Here is a 19,881-nt window from a genome sequence, read left to right as displayed (position 1 = left end):
AGTAGTTGCAAAGTATATTAATTTGTAATAACAAAATTAAAGTCAAGTTGCTATTTTAATATAAAGTTATATTAGATTATTTATGAGGACATAAACAATTAGTTAATTAATATAGTATATTGACTTGTTAGGTATGAAAACCTGTCTTGCCCAATCCAAACTTAATAGGGTTTTTTATGGGTTGGATTGGATATCGGGCTGTATTATCAGGCAAGGATCCTGTCTTGTGCTGTCCATATGCAGCGCTAGTTCCCCGAATGAAACATCTTAAGGGCCAGAAATATCCTGTCACGCCTCGAATTCAGATTTGTGAAACTGTTGACCTTTTCGTAATATGGGAACTAGCCCAGAGAGTATTGGGTGCATTGCGTAAAACGAAAGAAGCATTTGGCTCAGTTGCGGGAGGTGGGAGAGTAATGAAATGCTATTCTGTTTGCTTGTTATAAGTTGCAAATAATTAGGTACCAGCAAAAAGGATTGCATATAATTAAATTATACAAACTAAGAATTCAATTAAAATTAGTTAAAAAATAATAAATATAAAAAAATTTTTTTCAAGTATATATTTTTTTGTTACATAAATATATTCTTATAAACATATTTAAATTTTTTTCCAAGTATATTCTTATTTATAAGAGTGTAAGTGAGAGACTATTAGTGAGAAAAAATGAGAGGAAATAATTATAAATAAATTACGAAAGAGATATAATTAGTTGAGATAAAAATGAAAAATGAATTAAAACTTTAAACATTTTTTTGAACAAAACATTAAACATCTTTAAAGTATAACCTGTAAAAAAAATACTTATTCAAAAAATTGTACCAATTTATAAAAAGGATCCAAACGAATAGTAATTAAATTGAAAGAATGTAATGCGAATTTAAAAACAGATGAAATGAAAGGTTTATTGTATTGTTAACAGTTTGTTTGAATACCCCTTAGAAACACTTTTTTAAGTTACTTTTATGTTTTAAGAGAGAAATTTTTGTCTCATTTTTTTTTTGGTCAATTTTTTACCGTTAACTTTGTTCACATATGGTGGTTCAAGGGACCACCGTACAGTCTTGTGTAGTTGAATAAACTAAAATGAACTGCCGCATTTTATAAATAACAATGAAAAGAATGGTTGAATATTGAATTAATATAGGGAAAATGACAGATAAAGAAGGCTGAAATAATAAAATGCCAGAATGGGAAGCTAAGCAAATGTATTACCAGATAGGGAAGTGTTGCCTGATTTGGGATTATGCAAATGTTGCACAATTACAAAACAGCCCCTCATATGCAAACCGAAAAAGTGACCGGTGGAAGTGTGGAAGTTGTGGCGGGAGCTGGAGGAAAAAGTTGGGAGGGACCACGAACGTGGGAGCATGAACGCGCGAAGCAACAACTGAACGACGGAAGCGAGGTTAGTATCCAGTGACTATATTGTTCGCCTGTGTCTTTTGTCCCTCTCCTTTATGCGCCGGTTGATTTTCCTCTTCCCGTTGGATGGCAATGTCGTCGATGTGGGGATGGTTTTGAGGTGGAGAGGGTGGCGAAGCATGGAGACGGCGTGGGTATATAGAAAGTGTGGGGGGAAGGACGGTGATCAGAGGGTGAATGCAGGGGGAAGGAAAAACACTGAGGGAGAGGGGTTTGATGGCGTCACAAGTGGGTTAGAGTGATTAGTGTCAGATAAATGGACAATGTTGGAGGGAGATTCGAATAATGGAGTGGATTGATTCTGAGAAAACGAAGCATTAGTGTGGACAGGAAAGAAATGATTGTTTTGTTGCAAATTATAAGCATGAATGTGTCAAACCCTAAGTTGGTCGTGTAAGTTGATGATGATGGTATTAAGTCATATAATCATTCGACTTCTGTTATGTTATCAGTGCAGGTAATGAAGATAAATGAATTTCGCAGCTGGGTCATCTTGTGGGAAGGAGCTGTTCTGTTATTTTCATGTGGGGGGGAAATTTGTGACAAATGGTGAAGGTGAAGTGAGATATAATGGAGGTGGCGTGAGGTTAAGAAGCATTAAGGATGGGCTGACACTTGATGAATTGAGGCTAATGATATCTGAGTGGATTGGTGGCGATGGAAGAAATTATGACATTAAGTACACAGTGGCCTTTGATGAGAAGACATTGATTGACCTTCATGACAATGCTGAAATGTATAACCTCTTTCAATACAATGGGAACAGCGGTCATGTGTATGTCGCCGAAAAAAGACAAGTGGGTCCCCAACCAAGGGACAATGTAGAAATGTAAGTGGAGTTTGTCCTAACTATTTGTTGTCATTTATGAATTTCTTCTTGTCATTTGTGTTAACGAGTCTTGTCATTATGAATGCAGAACAGAGAGATTCATGGGCATGTCACAGCAAACTGAACTGGATGCGTCTCCCATTAGTTTGTGTTGTGATTATGGCTGGCTCAGTGAAGAAAATGCTCGTGAATGTGACAATGATGAAATAAGTGGGCCCCCTAATGTGGATAAATCTATCGGAGCTGAAGATACGGATGGTAGTGAGATGGTTCATGCGGAATGGAGGGGACTTTTAACAGGAGTGGGCCAACGTTTTCCTAGTGCAGATGTATTTCGGGTGTCTGTATACAAGTTTGCACTTGCAAACAAGTTTGTGGCCAAGTATATGAGGAATAGCAAGGAATTCATGTCGATAAGGTGTAAAGTTGAGGGTTGTCCATGGAAGCTATGTGCAAATCATGTGGGGAAGAGTTGTGATGTGCTACGAGTGACGACATTTATAAACCGGCATGTTCATTCTGCCCAAGATAGCTTGGACGTGATGCATAGTGGAAGAGCTAGTTTGAACTCATCAATAATAATTGATGAGATGAGGGATCATGCAGACAAGCGCACTTCTGAGATAAGGAAGAGGTTGAAACGAGAGTATGGGATTGATCTAACATATAAACAGGCTTATAGAGCAAGAGAGAAGTCACTGGAAGACATATATGGCAGGCCCGAACAATCATACATGCTCATACCATGGCTATGCGAAAGGATAAAGGAAACAGATGAAAAATCAGTGGCTGAATGGACTGCTATTGGGAACCGGTTTGAGCGTGTTTTCATTGCTTACGGGGCATGCATTGAGGGTTTCCTGGGTGGCGCGAGGCATATTATGTATGTTGATGGAACTCACTTAAGCGGACCATACAAGGGGACAATGTTGTCAGCTTCAGCTTATGATGCAGATAACGAGCTGCTGCCATTTGCAATTGCAATTGTGAAGGGAGAAACACTAGATGACTGGACGTGGTTTTTCTATATGATAAAAAAAATCCTGGGTTCTGTGGAAGTAACGATTGTATCAGATCGACACAATGCTATCATCGGAGGAGTGGCATCAATCTTTGGGGGTCAAAGGCATGCCTTTTGTTATAGACACATCAAGGAGAATTTTAGTTCAGAAGTTATGAAAATGAATAAGGGGCAAACAAGGACAAATGGCCGATCAAAGGAGGATGCACTATATTTATTGGATAAAATTGCATACGCAAGGACGGATGAGAAATTTGAGGCAGCAATGGATGACATGAGATCCTTTTCTCCAAGGCTATTTGATTGGCTTATTCATCATGGGGATGTAGATAGGTGGGCTAAAAGTAGGTTCCCATATAAAAGATGGGACAATATTACAACCAATATAGCAGAATCATTCAATGCATGGATGGTGAATGAGAGAAAGCATACTGTACCCCAATTGATCTATGAGCACCGAGATAAAGTTGCAAGAAAGCTGCATGCCTCCTATGTGGGTATGACCAAATGGAAGAATTGCGTTGGTCCAAATATAGAGAGTAAGGTGCTGGATATGGTGGCTGGGTCTGACCATATGTATGCTGAAAATTATGGTGGGGGAAGAGTGAAGGTGACAACATCACGTGGAGACCATCGGGTTGATCTTGGACTACACCAATGCAGTTGCAGATCTTGGCAAATGACGGGGATCCCTTGTTCCCATGCTTGTGCTGCCATCAAGATTGTGCACGGCAATGTTTATGATTATATTGATAATTGCTATAAAAAGTCATCACAAGAAAAGATCTATGCTCGCAGTATGATTCCTGTGGTAACAACAGACATGCCTCACCCAAATGACTACTATAGAATAGAAAATGTCAGTGAGCAAGTTTTCTTGCTACCTCCCATGACATCCCGACCACCAGGAAGGCCAAAAGTAAACAGGGATGAATCACAGTTCCAGAACAAACGGATATACCACTGTGGAAGATGCCACCAGCCTGGACACACAAGGAGGAATTGCAGAAATCCTAACCCATCATGAAGTTTCGAGTACAGTGGGGATGGGTCATTTTTTGGTGTACATAGTTGTATGCTCCGCCCTTGTCAACTTTTTTGGGACTGGGGTTGTAGTTAGGAGCTAGGTGGAGACATTTTTTTGTAAGTAAGCTGATAGTTATTTCAGTGATAACGGAGCATTAAGTGTGGCTAGTATCTTAATGTCCACTTGTTGAATACATGAAAGGAAGTTACTGTTATGGGGATGTTAGCTTTTGTTAATGGCGCATTACTTGTTGTCATTTTTAAATTTGTTCTGGTCATTGGCAGTGATGCTATCAGCATAAGCTGACAGCCGTGCTGAACTGATGTTGTAAAATCAGACCAGGTGATCCTTGTCATTATCGCTGTCATATTCGCTTCACTTCGTGTCATTTTTAAATTTGTTCTGGTCATTGGCAGTGATGCTATCAGCATAAGCTGACAGCCGTGCTGAACTGATGTTGTAAAATCAGACCAGGTGATCCTTGTCATTATCGCTGTCATATTCGCTTCACTTCGTGTCATTTTTAAATTTGTTCTGGTCATTGGCAGTGATGCTATCAGCATAAGCTGACAGCCGTGCTGAACTGATGTTGTAAAATCAGACCAGGTGATCCTTGTCATTATCGCTGTCATATTCGCTTCACTTCGTGTCATTTTTAAATTTGTTCTGGTCATTGGCAGTGATGCTATCAGCATAAGCTGACAGCCGTGCTGAACTGATGTTGTAAAATCAGACCAGGTGATCCTTGTCATTATCGCTGTCATATTCGCTTCACTTCGTATCATTTTTAAATTTGTTCTGGTCATTTTCTGTTGGATACCAACAGGATATATTGAAGTAAAATTTAGTGACCTGAACAAAAAATGAAAACCAATAGCACATGTCCAATGGGGTTGTTGTCAGCATCTGTTTTTGTGTGGTTAAAACCAGATTCATTCATGTCACTGGGGAATAAATTGGCATCATGGTTCTCAACTATCATACATTTATGGACACCAATCTTTGTTAACCATAACAATACACAGTAAATTTTTGGTCAGCCTACAATGCACATTACATACAGCAATCTAACAGAGGACAAGTGAATTATGACCCTAACATCGAGACACCTAAGACCGACGCCTTTTCTTGGACTTTGTGCTCTTGGTTGGTTGTGGTCGTCGAATAAGGGCCAATGCCTCGTCACGTTTTTCATTCTGTTCATGATTGACCAACCACCATGTCAGGTCACGACGAAAGCCAGCAACTTCTTCCTCTGTGTAGGTAAGGGTCACACCAGGTTCCCATCTTCTCAGCCACATCATGCAGTGCACCCCACAATCCCTCCTGTGGACGCAACAATATCAGCACAGTTAGTTAACACATCTGACATGTGCATTTACCCCACAGAAATCGAATTTGACAAAACTGACAGGTTATTCTGCTGGGGAACTGCTGCAAATATCATGGGAGACATTGGCTTTTTCCCAACCAATCCTGGCTTGACCAAGTCCAGTATAATATTGAGCCTCTTCCTCTGCAACAACATTCAGGACCAACATAGAAAGTTTAATGATTTTCCAAGTTCAAAAACTAGGGTAAAGATAATGAGTTTTTTCTTACACAATCATCCACAGCCATTTCCACTGGGTCTTTGATGACAACCTTCTTCTTCTGCTTTCTGTCCTTGGTTCCGAAATGGTTCCTCATGGAGTCTATTACGTGGAAATCCAATGTGCTAGGCTGAATGGCAACGCAAAACCAGTGTTGGCCAACAAGAGCAGGACCAATTATGAAATCACATTCAGCTAAGTTGTAGCCAACGAACTCAGGAAGAAAGAGCTTCTTATATTTTTGGGCTTTCCAGGTTGGATCATGTGCCATCATGTTCTGCATGACATGAAATTGTTAATCCATTAACAGAGAACAAGTCATTTCCAATTCAATTGCTGTCATTGGTATTTGCATTTGGAATTATGCAACCTCACCATGAAATCAACATCGAAAATGTGCCTCTTCCCTGGCCCCAACTCTGCCTTCATGTCCTCCATCACTGCCTTGCACACCAAATTAAGCACCTACAGAACACAAGTGAAAACGTCATTCTGGTACAATAATCTCACCAAACATTATCAAACATAATCGTGGGTGCAGGGACAGAGCATTCTTAAATACCCTGTTATTTACTCTGTTCACTCCACCCAGGGAAAACAGCTGTTGTCGGTCTATATCTTCATCAAACATTTTGATGACAGTCCTGCAAACATTGTCAGATGTCAGTGACAGAAAGTATGGTGTTGGGGACATCAATACTTGTCATTCCCATGTATGTTATTGTCATTTTCAATCCTATTGCTGTCATTTTCAGGGCACACTGTGTCATTTAAAAACAAAACACTAGCTACGGATATACTTACATATTCCCCTCTTCCTCTCCCTTGGGTCTACGGGATATTAAAGTGAAAAAGATGTCACTTTCCTCCTTTGGCCTCTTCGTCCTCGGAGCTGCCTTGAATTCTATCCACGGAGATTTAATTGTGGAACTCTTTGCCCTTGTTGACCTCCGAAGGTCAATCGATTTTTCAGGCCCTCCTTCCTCCCCACTGTCACTGCTCACCCATTCTCGATCCAACAGCAAAGGAACATTGGTAGGGGTCATTGTCAGTACATGTGTAGCTTCCTCCCCCTCATCATCTGAATCCCGAACCTCCTTATCATCATCTTCGGCCTCCTCAACCACATAATCATGACTGACTTCCATGTCATCATGGTCATCTTCCTCCTCATCAACCACATGACCTCCTTCCCTGTCATCATGGTCATCTTCCTCCTCATCCTCGTCGTCGTCGTCATCACCTCCATGACCATCACGGTCACCCTCTTCTTCCACCTCCTCAACCATGTAATCATCACTGACTTCCCTGTCATGAAGGTCATGTTGTTCCTCATCCTCATCCTTCTCATCATCTCCTTTGCTGGTTTCATCCTCATCAAGTTCCTCATCTGCACTTCCCGCTGCAACCTCTCTTGCAATCTCCTCCACCACTCGGTCAACATCATCAGCTTCTTCAGCATCGTTACCAGCTGCATCACCAACTGTTTCAACCCCTTCTTTAGCAGTGGCATTCTCATTCCCCATCCCCTTAACTTTGGCGTTCAATCCAATCTGCAATTTGAGTAGCTCATCATCAAGAGCCTTCATTAACGTCCTCTGGCTTTCTTCAAGCTTCTTCACAAAACGAGCCCTCAACTCCTTCAATGCCTGCATACACAGTAAATGAAGATATCAAAAAAATTGTTCACTGTTATCAAATGCCAGTATCTCACTGGTCATTTCTAAATAAAGTCTTGTCATCTCAAGTATCAACCTTGCTAATAGACTGACTTAAACTCAGGTCACGTATATTTTCTAAGTTCCCACATACCGGATCTAAAGACTGCAAAATTGAACTGTCCTCATGTCCTGCTGAGTATACCTCGCTGCCACTGCTTCCATGCAATATTCCCATGCTGCTGCCTCTCTCTTTCTCCACCCTCTCCTTTATCTTCTCCTCGGTCCAATATTCAATGGCGCTTGTTGAACCCCGGTCAACAGACAATCCCAGCGGGAAACGCTCAACAAAATACAGCTGCAAAACCAAATAAAGATAGGTCACACTTCTGCAACAATAACAAAAGACAAAAATATAGTGAACCATAAGAAAAATATTGACTTACCAGCAGCAAATAAAGACACCCTCCAACATTGCAGGTTCCTTTCTTCTTCTTCTTTGTCATCTTCACAAAGTCTCCCATTTCCTTCCACAGGTTCTTGATTATGTACGTTGACCAATCATATTTCCAAAACCCATTCATCGTGTGACGCATCACTTTCAACAAACGTATATGTACAGTTGTGCTTGACCCAGGACATAGAAAAGCTCCAACTGTATAAAGCATAAATAGGAACTCAAAATTGTCGCTTTCTTCCCCAGATAATATCCTCTTCAGTATCTGGGTAAATGGAACCTTCCAATAAGTGTCCTTCAACCTCTTGTATTCCGGGTCATCCTCACTAACATCAGATTTCACTTCCTCCCCACTGTCAGGTACACCTAGAAACTCATGCGCATCTTTTGCCTCAATTGCCTGCCCTTGCCCTCTAATGGTCAAAAAATGCGTTGGTGGGTCATAGCATCTCAACAATGACACAAGTAGATCACGTGGAAGTTGCTTCACATTCACATTAAGCAAGTTCCCAAATCCCATCCTCTGAACTTTCTGCCTCAACCGCCTGTTCTTCTTCACATATTCAGCCAATGATAGAAATCCGGGCAATGAGCACCGGGTGTACAAGGGAACATCATACTTCTTCTTCTCACCTTTCTGTGGCTTCGTTTTCCTTGCCCTCTCATTATACCTATCTTTCTCTTCTTCACTCAGGGCCCTCCATGCCTTCCCCACTTCAATTTTTTCTTCTCTTGCGTTTTTACACTTCTCACCTCGTTTAGCCATATACTCCCTTCTGAACAACACAAGCCCACTGTGGACTCCTTTGCTTGTGGACCCTTCCCCTTCTTCCAACACCATCTCGTATAGTTCTGCAAAGTCATCAAGGTACCATCATTAAATCATAATTTTAATACATTTACTACACATCTAGTTCTTTCCAGATTCGTTATGGTCATTTCCAATTAATTCATTGTCATTTACAATATGGCCATTACAGAGTGACAGTAAGGATGCTGGTATGAATATGGTCGTTTCCAGTTAATTTATTGTCATTACCAATATGCCCATTATAGACTAACAGTTAGGTCAGTACTATGAATATGGTCATTTCCAATTAATTCATTGTCATTTACAATATGGCCATTACAGAGTGACAGTAAGGATGCCGGTATGAATATGGTCGTTTCCAGTTAACTTATTGTCATTACCAATATGCCCATTACAGACTAACAGTTAGGTCATTAATATGAATATGGTCATTCCCACTTAATTCATTGTCATTACCAACATGGCCATTACAGTCTGACAGTAAGGTCATTACTATGAATATGGTCATTTCAAGTTCCTTCATAGTCATTTACCAGTTTGGTATTGTCATTTCCAGTTTATTCATATAATCTTTCCACTCATTCAGACAGTAAGGTCATTACTATGAATATGGTCATTTTAGGTTCGATCATAGTCATTTACCAGTATGTTATTGTCATTTCCAGTTGTTCATATAATTTTTCCAGTCAATCAGACAATTTTCCTACTGATTTCAAAACCCATTTTTCCAGTTCTCAACTACGTTATTAAAAACAGAATAGCTTGCCATAGCGACTCAGCATAAACCCTTAATCGCCATTCCTGTCATTCACAAACTTCATCGCGTCATATCTAAATATTGCCCTATCATTGATTCCCAGACTCACCCAGAAACGTCGACCACAGCACGAAACTTAAATGCCTGAACTTACCTCACTGAAATGCTGTTGATGCTTGTTAACTGCAATGGTGAATCACCGTGCGCCAACCTTCGTCTTTCCACACAATCAGTCAGACGCGACCACGTTCGCCCTTCGAACAGCACGCCCTTCCACTTCCAACTCCTCTGCTCTCTTACGCACACACTATTTCGGGGTCCTCAACTGTCCAGCTTGCCGGCGTTTTTAGGGCAACAATGGGGATGGTGGAAGCGAGAAACCGGGAAGCACGACGGTCAGTGCAGGAGTGTTCGCGCGCGCCTTCTCTCTCTCCGCTTTCAAACGCTGACTGACAGGGGCTGTTTTGTAATTGTGCAACATTTGCATAATCCCAAATCAGGCAACACTTCCCTATCTGGTAATACATTTGCTTAGCTTCCCATTCTGGCATTTTATTATTTCAGCCTTCTTTATCTGTCATTTTCCCATTAATATATTCATATTTAAATTAGAAAAAAAATTAAAAATCTCCATCAAATATAAACCATAATAAGGAGGAAGTTGCCGACTGAGCCCATCTCTCCGAGCAGGGGACCCGCATTCGCCGTCATTCTCCATAGTGCGAGGATTTTTGAGTATCCTCCCTATTCTTATTTGATACTCTTCGCAACTTCACCTTCATCTTCATTTGATCACCCCATCGTCTATTTCGGCGGCCATGCACTGGAGGTAGTACGATTCTTCGTTTCGGCAACTCGAGAATTCGAGGAGAATCAACTATATCCTGCGACAAGGTACTGTTTTTTTTTCTTTTTTTTTCCTCCTATCTTTGGAACTTCACTACGCCTTCGTCTTAGTTCCAAATTGTAATTTTCCTCTGTCTATAGTGTAAGTGTTTGTAAGTAAGTCGGTATTTCCAGTTCCGTGTGGACCCTTGGTTGCGACACGTTTTGTTGAGTTTTGTCACACTTCGGTGAGCATGTTTCTAATTCTGTCAGTCTGTACTTATGAATTGTGGAAACGCAATAGAACCATTACGTGCAAGGAAACTGCGACGTGTGAAATAGTCTATATTTCATGATTTTCTTTGTCCTTGCTGTTTGGGGCCAACCACAAATATTTTGGAAGAGTTGATGTAGAGCCTTGTGTTTAGTCTGCTTCATGCCTGCATTGTAGGCGAGCCTAAATTAGTAAATATCTTTTTGAAAAAATATGCTTTAAAATTGATGTTAAGAGTATATTGTGATGAGGAAACTAATGTAAATACAAATAAGTTGCAGTAAATTCCAGCTTTTTCAAATTACTTTCCCCACCTATTAATGCGAGCTTTTAGCTGTAGGCTTGATCTATTGCAGTAGAATATCCGTACAACTACAAAGATAATTGAAAAGCAACTATGCCAACAAAAAATTTGAAGAAGAGTCATTTGCACTCATTGTTTGAGCACCCGCAAATAAATTTATGGCCCATTCATAATTTTCTTAGTTGCGTGCTTTCATGATGCAACGTGTTATATACTTCAATTGGAAAAGAAATACCTAAAATTTTGATGATCGAGATTCAAGACAATCTTAATTGTTGGCTTGACGGCCTTGGTTTACCTGTAAACATTATGAACATATCAAATCTGAGAGGCTGACAAAAACTATTTGGATATCGGGGCATGAGGAAAAGAGAGGGGATAGAAGAGCGTGGAAAATGGCAGGGTTTTATAAAATTGAGAAGTTACTCCTCCCGTTCAAAATATAAGCTAAACTTTATTCATTTACGTTTATCAAGAAACTAGTTAAAATCAGTTTGAAACAATAAATATGTAAGCCATATATATTCTTTTTTTCCAAATATGTCCTTATTAATGAAGAGAATAAGTAAAATATGCAATAAATGAATCAAAGAGGAAAGAGAATGTCTAGTGATAAAATTGGAAAAGACTCATTAGATGCTTAGACAAAAGTGAATGTTATCTTATAAAAAAAACCAAGCATCTCTAACAAAGTTTAACTTATATTTTGAACTGGGGGGAGTATTTTTTAGCGGGAGTAAATTTGGTTGAGGGTAAGTTATTTATTCATGCTGTATGAGCTCACGTTAGATTTTCTTCTTTTTCAAAGATCAGACAACATACACAGTTGCACATGCTGATGAGTCATAAGACAGTAAACATACTTGTATATATGTTGACAAATTATGCTGATTTTTACTAGTCTGAAGCCAAGAATTTAAAGGAACATATATGTGAAGTTCAGGTTCTCTTTTTTAACTTGTCCCATGATATACAGTAGCCACCATAGTTGAAATTGATCAGTATGTTCGCCTTTGACCTCAAACTTTTGATGTGCAGAACATAGTGAGAGAAAATTTTTTGGGGGAAAAAAAGCATTGTTGGTGTATGATGATGTCTCTTCGTTCCGCAAAAATATTTGATTGATTTTTCGATTTTCTGATGAAGTTGAGTATATTTAATTACTTTCTAAAATGATGGCTTCCTTAATGTTCAAAATCATCTTCAAACAAACAAGAACGAAATATTTCATTGTATTTCTTAACTCATTAGGCTCATAGTTCAGTACCGTCTGAGTTTTTGCCTGCTGGATTTAAGTCTGAAAATCCTTAATATTCCCAGTGGTAGAATATATTTGTTCTTTGGAATTATCTTTTCTGCATGTGGTGTTGTGCATACCCTCATTTTCACTCTTATTCACACACTCACAGTCACAATTAAATACCAGAAGATGATTTTTATCTTATCTTGGATGCATTGTTACAATATCAGCTATCACCTCGAAAAAGTAACAAATTTTGTATTACATATGGTGTTCCATCAGATCACCTCAAAAAAGTAACAAATTTTTGTATTACATATGGTGTTCCATCAGATGGAAACGGCAATTGCACCAAGTTCTGAAGCCAGAAGTAATAATCCAGGGAATGCTGATGGCTCTGCTGCAGAAATTGGGGGTTTTAGGCATCATGTGGACGAGATGATTTCAAAAGTTGACAAGGTATGTTCTAGAAGAGAAAGTCGTTGTGTCAGGAATGATAAGAAGTGAAGTACGTTGTTTGATTGTTAGTTTTAGTCGGAAGTTTAACTAAATGAAATGCAATTCCTTTCTTACTCTGGCTGGTATATGTATGAGCCAGATGAGTTGCGCGAGTTGTTGAATCATCAATGAATTTCTGTTGAAGAATCCTTTTGTCTGGAACCTCGTATTGATCATGATCTATCATGCTCCATGAAACCTATTTTCACCTGACAATTAACTGTGCATGTTTCAGTTCCTTGCATGCAATGACTGATGAAAAAATGCGCTACTAGCTGATACTTGGTAGAGAACAATTAGAGAAGACCTCTATTTCATTAAAATGTTGTTTTTGTGAGTTCGGTTGTTGAACTGCTTACCAGTAATATTTCAAGTTTAATAATGTCTTTTTACTGGTTTAATGGATTCTCTTGAGGAGCGCAGTTCCTTTCACAAGATCACAAGATATGCAAGTCTATATAAAATTTAAAATCCATAGAGCATGAATAGTGTGGCTCCTCTCATGCTTTGTGTAAACCTTTTTTTTTTTTTAGTTGGATTATTTTGCACGCATGGTATGGCTCCATGCAACTTTGTTTTTATGCATTCAATATCACGTCACATATTCCAATAAAATTTAAATATTAGAAAAGTTAAGCACAATCTTTGGGAACTTCTAAGTTGTTATCCTTATGTCGTGCAGGGGAAACATCTAGCTGTCTAGAATAAAGCACAACAGAATAGTTTAGGTTTCTGTATTTTGATCCTTTCTTTATTGCATCAAAAGAATTATGCAATAGAACAATCTTACAGTGAATTGGAAACAAAGGACTGGAGAAGATGTTAGGTATGGATGAAGAAATAACATCTTTAGGTGACATTTACTGCAACAATAAATGGTATATGGAGATTAAAATGCTATCGTATTTTAACTGTATCGTTCTTGAAGTTTGTTTATAGATTTACATTTGTAGTTTTCCTGCAGCTTGAGCAACGGTTAAGCGAGATTGAAAATTTTTACTCAAACATGAACAAGAAGCAAGCAAACACATCAAAGGGTAGCTCTGCTACCAAAGATAAAGATAAGGACAAACATGTACCAAGTATTAAGAAACAACAGCAGGATGCATCACATAGAGAAGCTGCTGCTGCAAAGAGAATGCAGGATCTTATGCGCCAGTTTGGCACAATATTACGTCAGGTAAAGTAACCTATCTGTTATTATTTGTTTACATATGCTTTGTTTGTGGAGTGTGCGATTTGTGTGAACCTCTGTTTTGTTGGCTGTTTCTTTATAACAATCAGGTTTAAAGTGTTATGTTAGGTTAATTGAGGAGGGGTTAATGAAAATGACATGGTCATTTTAAGTGTAGATATAGTGAAAAGCCATCTTGTGTTAACTCAACTTGAATGTGGGCGAAGCATTTAAAAATATGGTTTTTGTTTATTTTGACAATTCTATGCTATCATTAACCACCTTGTTTATTCCACTGATCCAAACCTTTTTTTTTTTTTTTGGTTTCATCTGTTTCAGTTTATAGCAATACTAAGGAACCATATAAAATTATAATTTGTAATTTTTTTGAGTTTTAATCTTATTAATCTTATTTTTTTTCATGCACTTATGCTTTGTGTCTGCTCTCTCCCCCCCCCCCCAAAAAAAAATGCAAATTTAGCCCAATTTTCTAGCTATTTATTTCTTCCATTTAAATTATAGGAAAGCATCAAAATTTGACCTCTTGAACTAAGGAGGACACATGGACTTTAAAATGTAACTGGTATAGAGTTGTAGAAAAGGGTAGGAGTAACTAATTACTTCTTGGACTGTGGTCTGAAAACATTAATTAAATACTAATAAAATTTTCGAACTGAAAGGGGACTTTTTCAAACTAGAAATAAACTTTTTACAAGTCCTATGTTGAGTTAGGCATAGCATTACCATCACAATCCAAATCAACCGACCTTTAATTTTGATTGGAATTCAGCAATTTCATATTTTCATTAGAGTCTAAAGTTGGCGGTGTCTTTCCCCCCCTCTTTTAAACTTCATCTTTCATTTGTGTTTCACTTCATGCTTCTCTTAATTGAAATCATTAGTAAAATCAACTTTCAGTGGTGTTGGAGACTTATAACAGGGGGTGAATTTTCATTCCTTGGCATCCTCTTTCTTCATATTTAACTTTACTTCCAAAACTAGGTAATATAAGATGGCACAATGCTTATTCTATGCTTCTAGTTCAGAAGGCTTTTTGTGTGAGGATGTGTTGGAGATGAAGACCTTTGTGCAGTGGTGGAGCTTAAATCTTTCAGCTCAAATGTTAGGGACATTTGATTTCTTTGACTGGCATTTAGACTTGTTATATAGAATAGTTTATACAAGAATATTGGTATATTTCATTCGGTGATGTCAAGTAAGGTGATTGCTTGCATTTTCCTTCTGATTCTTTTGTCAATCCTTTTTGTGATGTAATGGTAACTTGAATCCTTGCTATGTCTTTATTGTCATTAAATTGTAGATGAGATTAAGCCCTTAGGTATTAAACGTCTTCTGATATTTAGGATTGCAAATGAAGTTCCCTAATCATTGTTCTCTTTCCATCAGATCACGCAACACAAGTGGGCATGGCCCTTTATGCAACCTGTGGATGTGGAGGGCCTTGGTTTACATGACTATTATGAGGTATATTTCAATATTCTATCGTAAATTCCCTAAAGGTACACTCTCATTTGTATGGCCTTTTTTGAGTATTACTTGAGAGCTTCATGTCTTTTAATTCTCTTTTTTCCGAGGACTTGTCTTTTTCTTGTCACTCATTTAGATTCTCCTTTGATGTATTTTACTCTAATGGTGAATGGATTTGAATTAATTATAAGATATACATGTTAATTGTTAATCACATTTAATTACTGGGTAAACCTTCTGTCCAGTATTAGTTGTTTTGAATATCTAGTTGATTCTCATAAAAAGAAAAAAAAGGGAAAAAAAAAAAAACCTGGCTGGCAGCCTTGAAATTAGGTTAGAGTGGTAGACATCATTGATTATTCATAGCTGGTATTGTGGATGTATACAGATATGTCTGTTCCTACTAACTTGATTTAACTAATAAATTTTGCTAGTTGATGATTGAACTTTAATTTATCAGCAAAGGAAATATAGATGATTGTCATTGTGTAAGGCAAGGGTCTAGTACATGTATCTCTCGGTCTCTCTCTGGTGCTGTGCGTTGAACAGGTGACATTGCGGCTGAGTTAAATCCACCATGCCAGCAAGCCCCCTGAGATGCAAGCAGAGTCTAGTGCATGTTTCTATGTCTTGCTTCTTCTTGCCATCTGACTGTAAGGTCAGATGCTGATGGAAACAGATTGACTTCTAACATTTGGGGTGGGGATTACACTGTTGGATATCCCTTATTGATGGTTTCAGAACTCTTTGCCTAGGCAGGGAGAGAAGTCATGTGATGGAAGATATCAAAATTGTAGTGAGATTTATTTTCCATTAAAAAAAAAAAACTCCGTTCAGCGCTTCTTTCTGGGTTGTTTTATGCTATGTTTTTCTTTTGTGAATTCTTGTTTGTGCAAGTCATCTGTGTTGACTTTTTTCTAGAAGTAGTAATCAACTGTATAGTTTGTGCTTTCTGAAATGATGAAACATACTTTAGGTTTCTGTTATATGGCAATTCTGTGACACGTATTAGTTGCTCACCTTGTTGCATCTTGTGAATTAGCCTGCTTATATTAGTTTGCTGTTGGCCTTCGATTGATTTGTTGTAAATAATGCGTGCTAGGTCATTGATAAGCCTATGGATTTCAGTACCATTAAGAATCAGATGGAGGCTAAGGATGGCACTGGATATAAAAATGTCCGGGAGATATGTGCTGATGTCAGATTGGTTTTCAAGAATGCTATGAATTATAATGATGAGAGAAGTGATGTTCACGTGATGGCAAAAACTTTGCTGGCAAAATTTGAGGAGAAATGGTTGCTACTTCTGCCAAAAGTTACTGAAGAGGTAACTTATTTTCAACTAATTATTTTTCCCGAGACCAATTATTTTGTGGAATAGAATTTGATTAGAGATTTAGATATGCTTTTTGTTTCATTCTGGAGACTCCTAAGTTTTTTTTTATTTCGGAAAAGAAAAGAAAAGAAAAGAAAACTAAAATATTTGTGTCATTAATGTCAGTTTCTTGGTACATTGATGTATCATGTGGGCTGTTCAATTATAGGAAAAAAGACGAGAAGAAGAAGAAGCAGAGGCGCAGATAGCCATGCAGCTTGCTCAAGAGGCTGCTTATGCAAAAATGACTAGAGACTTGAGTAAGGAGGTATTCTTATATTTACACTTTTGTTGAGAGGTACTATTTTGAACTGCAAGAAAAAATTATTCACAAATCCTATGCTATTTTCAAACGTAGTGAAGATTCTTTGTCTTGTGTAGCTAAAATTTTTACTTGGGTCTGATGAAATACATTAAGATTTCATTTGTACCTTACCAGTTGTGTGAAGTTGATATGCATTTAGAAGAACTGAGGGAGATGGTTGCCACAAGATGCAGGTTGGGTCTATTGCAATTATCCCTCTTGATTCTTGATTCTTTTTCCCAGGAAAAAAAACTACATGTATTTTCTCCCCTGCTCTTAAAGCTAAATTTAAGAAAAATCGTTACAGAAAAATGTCAACTGAAGAGAAAAGAAAGCTTGGAGTTGCCCTCGCCAAACTATCTACTGAAGATATCAGCAAAGCATTGGAAATTGTTGCACAAAATAATCCGAACTTCCAAGCGACTGCTGAAGAGGTGGATCTTGACATAGATGCTCAGGTCAATATTTATATCCCACTCCATGTCTCTTTCTATTTTTTGAAAAGGAAGGTTTTCTAGTGAAGCCTTTACCTAGCAGGTTCCACTTGCAATCGAGTGAGGACCAACAATAACAAATTATTAATCTGAATTATCACAAAAATGAATGCACATAATGCATTTGGAAGTAGAAAGACAGACATGATACCTGTAGAGACAGAATATAGGTTCACCACTCATATGTTTCTTATCTGACTCTTTCCCTAAATACATGAATATATGAATGTTGAGGATGTGTAGTAGAGCCCCCGGGATCATGTGTGACAAATATTAGTGAACTTTGGTAGGCCAACTCAGTAATACCTCATAGAAAAGACGTTCCGTGATTCAGTTACATCTATTTGTTGCAAGTTGATTCAATGATCATGTTTGTAATTCTTTGTGTTCAAGCAGAGTGACTCGACCTTGTGGAGGTTAAAATTTTTTGCGAAGGAGGCATTAGAGAATCAGGGCAAGAATTCAGGAAGCATAGGGGGCGGCAACGAAAACCATAACACCAACAAACGGAGAAAAGATATATGTGATGCTATTGCCAAGACGTCAAAGAAAAAGGCTAAGAAGCCCAAGGAGTAATTCTAATACTCAAAACGGAGGTATCCGAAGGAGTTTTCCTTCCAAAATGAAAAAAACTTTGTGCGGTTTGGCTTTAGTCTCTTCAGCTACAGCTACAGCTATTTCATGTAGCTCCTGGTTATTGGCTTATTGGAAGTTCATATCACTTAAGGTGACGAGACTTTTGTTGTTGTTGGTATTGCTTCATTGAAATTCCAATTCTTGCTGTCGTCTCTTCAGCTATAGCTATTTCTAGGCTCCTTTTGAAGGCTAACTCTTGCTGGTTTTGAATGGCAGTTCAGCTATCTCTTGGTCCTCTGTTAACTTTGTGTTGGCTCTCTGAAAATGTAATTATCTAAGATGATGAGGTTAGGTGGCGATGGGTCAGCTTAGGAGCGCAGGCTCATGTGAACTTTATGACTCTGTATAAATGCATGGAACATTGTATTTCCAATGAAATATTGAAGTTGAAAACGTTGAACATTGCATATCATCTGCATTTCCGATAGCGTACGGCGGGGACAACAATTTTACTTTTTATTTTTGGTTTATATTTTTAAATTAAAGAAAAAATTGTTGAAAAACTGCCCATTACAAAATTCATTGTTCAAAGATACCTTAGATTTGGTGTAACTCTCTTTTAGCGGTATCTGTGTACAAATGTCTGTTTGTGCAAAATATTTTTTAAAAAAAAAAATTAAATAAACATCACAGTTTCAGAGAATTTTTTTTTTTTAAAAAAACAAGTGATTGTTGTTTATCTTTAGCTTAATTAAAGTGCTTGTTTCTAAAGTTTGAACAAATAGGTCCTTGAATGTGAAAAGTGGACGATGTTCCACGTCACATTCCTTGTGTTTACGGAGGACTTCCTACTGTTTCGTGAAACCCCACCTGATGGATCAAATGATTTATGCACACCGTTGTGTAGATAAATTTTGTATTGCTGCTAATGAAGATTGGGTGAACTAGTCTCTCCTAACGTGATAAATTAATATTTAAATTCTTATTAAAAGAGGTGTTTGCATGTGTGCGCGGTGTGCCTAGTCAAAAAAAATTTGTGTTGCTTCGGACATAAAAATGATGCGGCCCAATTCGCCCAAGACAGGTGGGAATGTACACCTGCTTCCCTCTTGGTAAAAAGCTGAATTGCATACGCTAACAATAAGAGTCAATCCTTTATCACCATCCACCTGCGAGATAATAGGCGGAGGGTAATTAAAGATACACCTACTTGCCATTGTTCCATCATAAACCCTTAAGAATTTTATTTTCATTTTGGCTCACTAAATCTTTATGATTGGCTGATGCTTGAGGTCGGGACTAGAGAACTCTGGAAGTGGAGAACTGCAAGCATCTTGGAGGAGCACTCTTTTTTTCCCCTTAGAAAAAGAAGCTTAGACCCAACAATCTTGTAACTGTTATATACTACTTCCAATCTTTAATATAAGAGCTAGTCGGTTAATTTGAGTAAATTAAGAAAATTATTTAAGTTAGTTATTTATAATAAATAGGTATTATTTTTTCTAAAGTATTCTTGCTAATCAAGTATATTAATTAGAACTATCATTAGTACAAGGACTATTTTAAATAAATAAATAAATAAGAATGATAAAGTAAATTGGAGACTTATTTATAAGACTAAAACAAAAGTCAAACGGATTCTTATATTAAGAATCGAAAAAAGTATATATTACGAGACAACTTAACTTAAGAAGCTTCCCAAACATTCCTTAGCTGCCAAGTCAGACTAATTTGACAGAAAGGAGGGCGAG

The 19,881-nt window shown here is 37.9% G+C and overlaps 3 protein-coding genes across 4 annotated transcripts; 2 read left to right on the top strand and 1 right to left on the bottom strand.

Moving 5' to 3' along the window:
• The first annotated feature begins 1,950 nt into the window (after window positions 1-1,950).
• LOC114738189 (uncharacterized) lies at window positions 1,951-4,303 on the top strand. Its single transcript, XM_028926213.1, has 2 exons — window positions 1,951-2,255; window positions 2,344-4,303. Exons 1-2 carry the CDS (start codon window positions 2,059-2,061, stop codon window positions 4,301-4,303), a joined length of 2,157 nt encoding a protein of 718 aa, XP_028782046.1. The 5' UTR covers window positions 1,951-2,058.
• Window positions 4,304-6,695: 2,392 nt separating this feature from the next.
• LOC114738188 (uncharacterized) lies at window positions 6,696-8,922 on the bottom strand. Its single transcript, XM_028926212.1, has 4 exons — window positions 8,000-8,922; window positions 7,759-7,911; window positions 7,139-7,544; window positions 6,696-7,003 (listed from the first exon to the last, which is right to left on the bottom strand). Exons 1-4 carry the CDS (start codon window positions 8,849-8,851, stop codon window positions 6,696-6,698), a joined length of 1,719 nt encoding a protein of 572 aa, XP_028782045.1. The 5' UTR covers window positions 8,852-8,922.
• Window positions 8,923-10,278: 1,356 nt separating this feature from the next.
• LOC114738202 (transcription factor GTE6-like) lies at window positions 10,279-18,595 on the top strand. Of its 2 annotated transcripts, XM_028926227.1 has the most exons (10): window positions 10,279-10,472; window positions 10,566-10,651; window positions 12,555-12,680; window positions 13,684-13,899; window positions 15,301-15,378; window positions 16,484-16,708; window positions 16,926-17,024; window positions 17,196-17,254; window positions 17,368-17,518; window positions 17,951-18,595. In XM_028926227.1, exons 3-10 carry the CDS (start codon window positions 12,555-12,557, stop codon window positions 18,128-18,130), a joined length of 1,134 nt encoding a protein of 377 aa, XP_028782060.1. In that variant the 5' UTR covers window positions 10,279-10,472; window positions 10,566-10,651; the 3' UTR covers window positions 18,131-18,595. The 2 variants fall into 2 exon arrangements, with proteins under 2 accessions (XP_028782060.1, XP_028782059.1); XM_028926226.1 differs by lacking the exon at window positions 10,566-10,651.
• Window positions 18,596-19,881: the final 1,286 nt, after the last annotated feature.

The sequence above is a fragment of the Neltuma alba genome, unplaced genomic scaffold (assembly GCF_004799145.2).
Source record: "Neltuma alba isolate B1F8T4 unplaced genomic scaffold, ASM479914v2 tig00013556_pilon, whole genome shotgun sequence".
In the NCBI taxonomy this organism is placed as follows: domain Eukaryota; kingdom Viridiplantae; phylum Streptophyta; class Magnoliopsida; order Fabales; family Fabaceae; genus Neltuma; species Neltuma alba.
The sequence above is the reverse complement of the archived record's forward strand: the minus strand, read 5'-3'. Positions and strand labels throughout refer to the sequence as shown.

Coding starts and splice junctions, on each gene's coding strand:
- LOC114738202 (XM_028926226.1), top strand. CDS start 12,555: ATGGAAACGGCAATTGCACCAAGTTCTGAAGCCAGAAGTAATAATCCA. Junction 12,681..13,683: donor TGATTTCAAAAGTTGACAAG/GTATGTTCTAGA, acceptor GTTTTCCTGCAG/CTTGAGCAACGGTTAAGCGA. Junction 17,255..17,367: donor ATGGTTGCCACAAGATGCAG/GTTGGGTCTATT, acceptor AAATCGTTACAG/AAAAATGTCAACTGAAGAGA.
- LOC114738188 (XM_028926212.1), bottom strand. CDS start 8,851: ATGGTGTTGGAAGAAGGGGAAGGGTCCACAAGCAAAGGAGTCCACAGT. Junction 7,912..7,999: donor GGTGTCTTTATTTGCTGCTG/GTAAGTCAATAT, acceptor TTGGTTTTGCAG/CTGTATTTTGTTGAGCGTTT. Junction 7,004..7,138: donor TGACCGTGATGGTCATGGAG/GTGATGACGACG, acceptor AGGAGGCCGAAG/ATGATGATAAGGAGGTTCGG.
- LOC114738189 (XM_028926213.1), top strand. CDS start 2,059: ATGATATCTGAGTGGATTGGTGGCGATGGAAGAAATTATGACATTAAG. Junction 2,256..2,343: donor CCAAGGGACAATGTAGAAAT/GTAAGTGGAGTT, acceptor TTATGAATGCAG/AACAGAGAGATTCATGGGCA.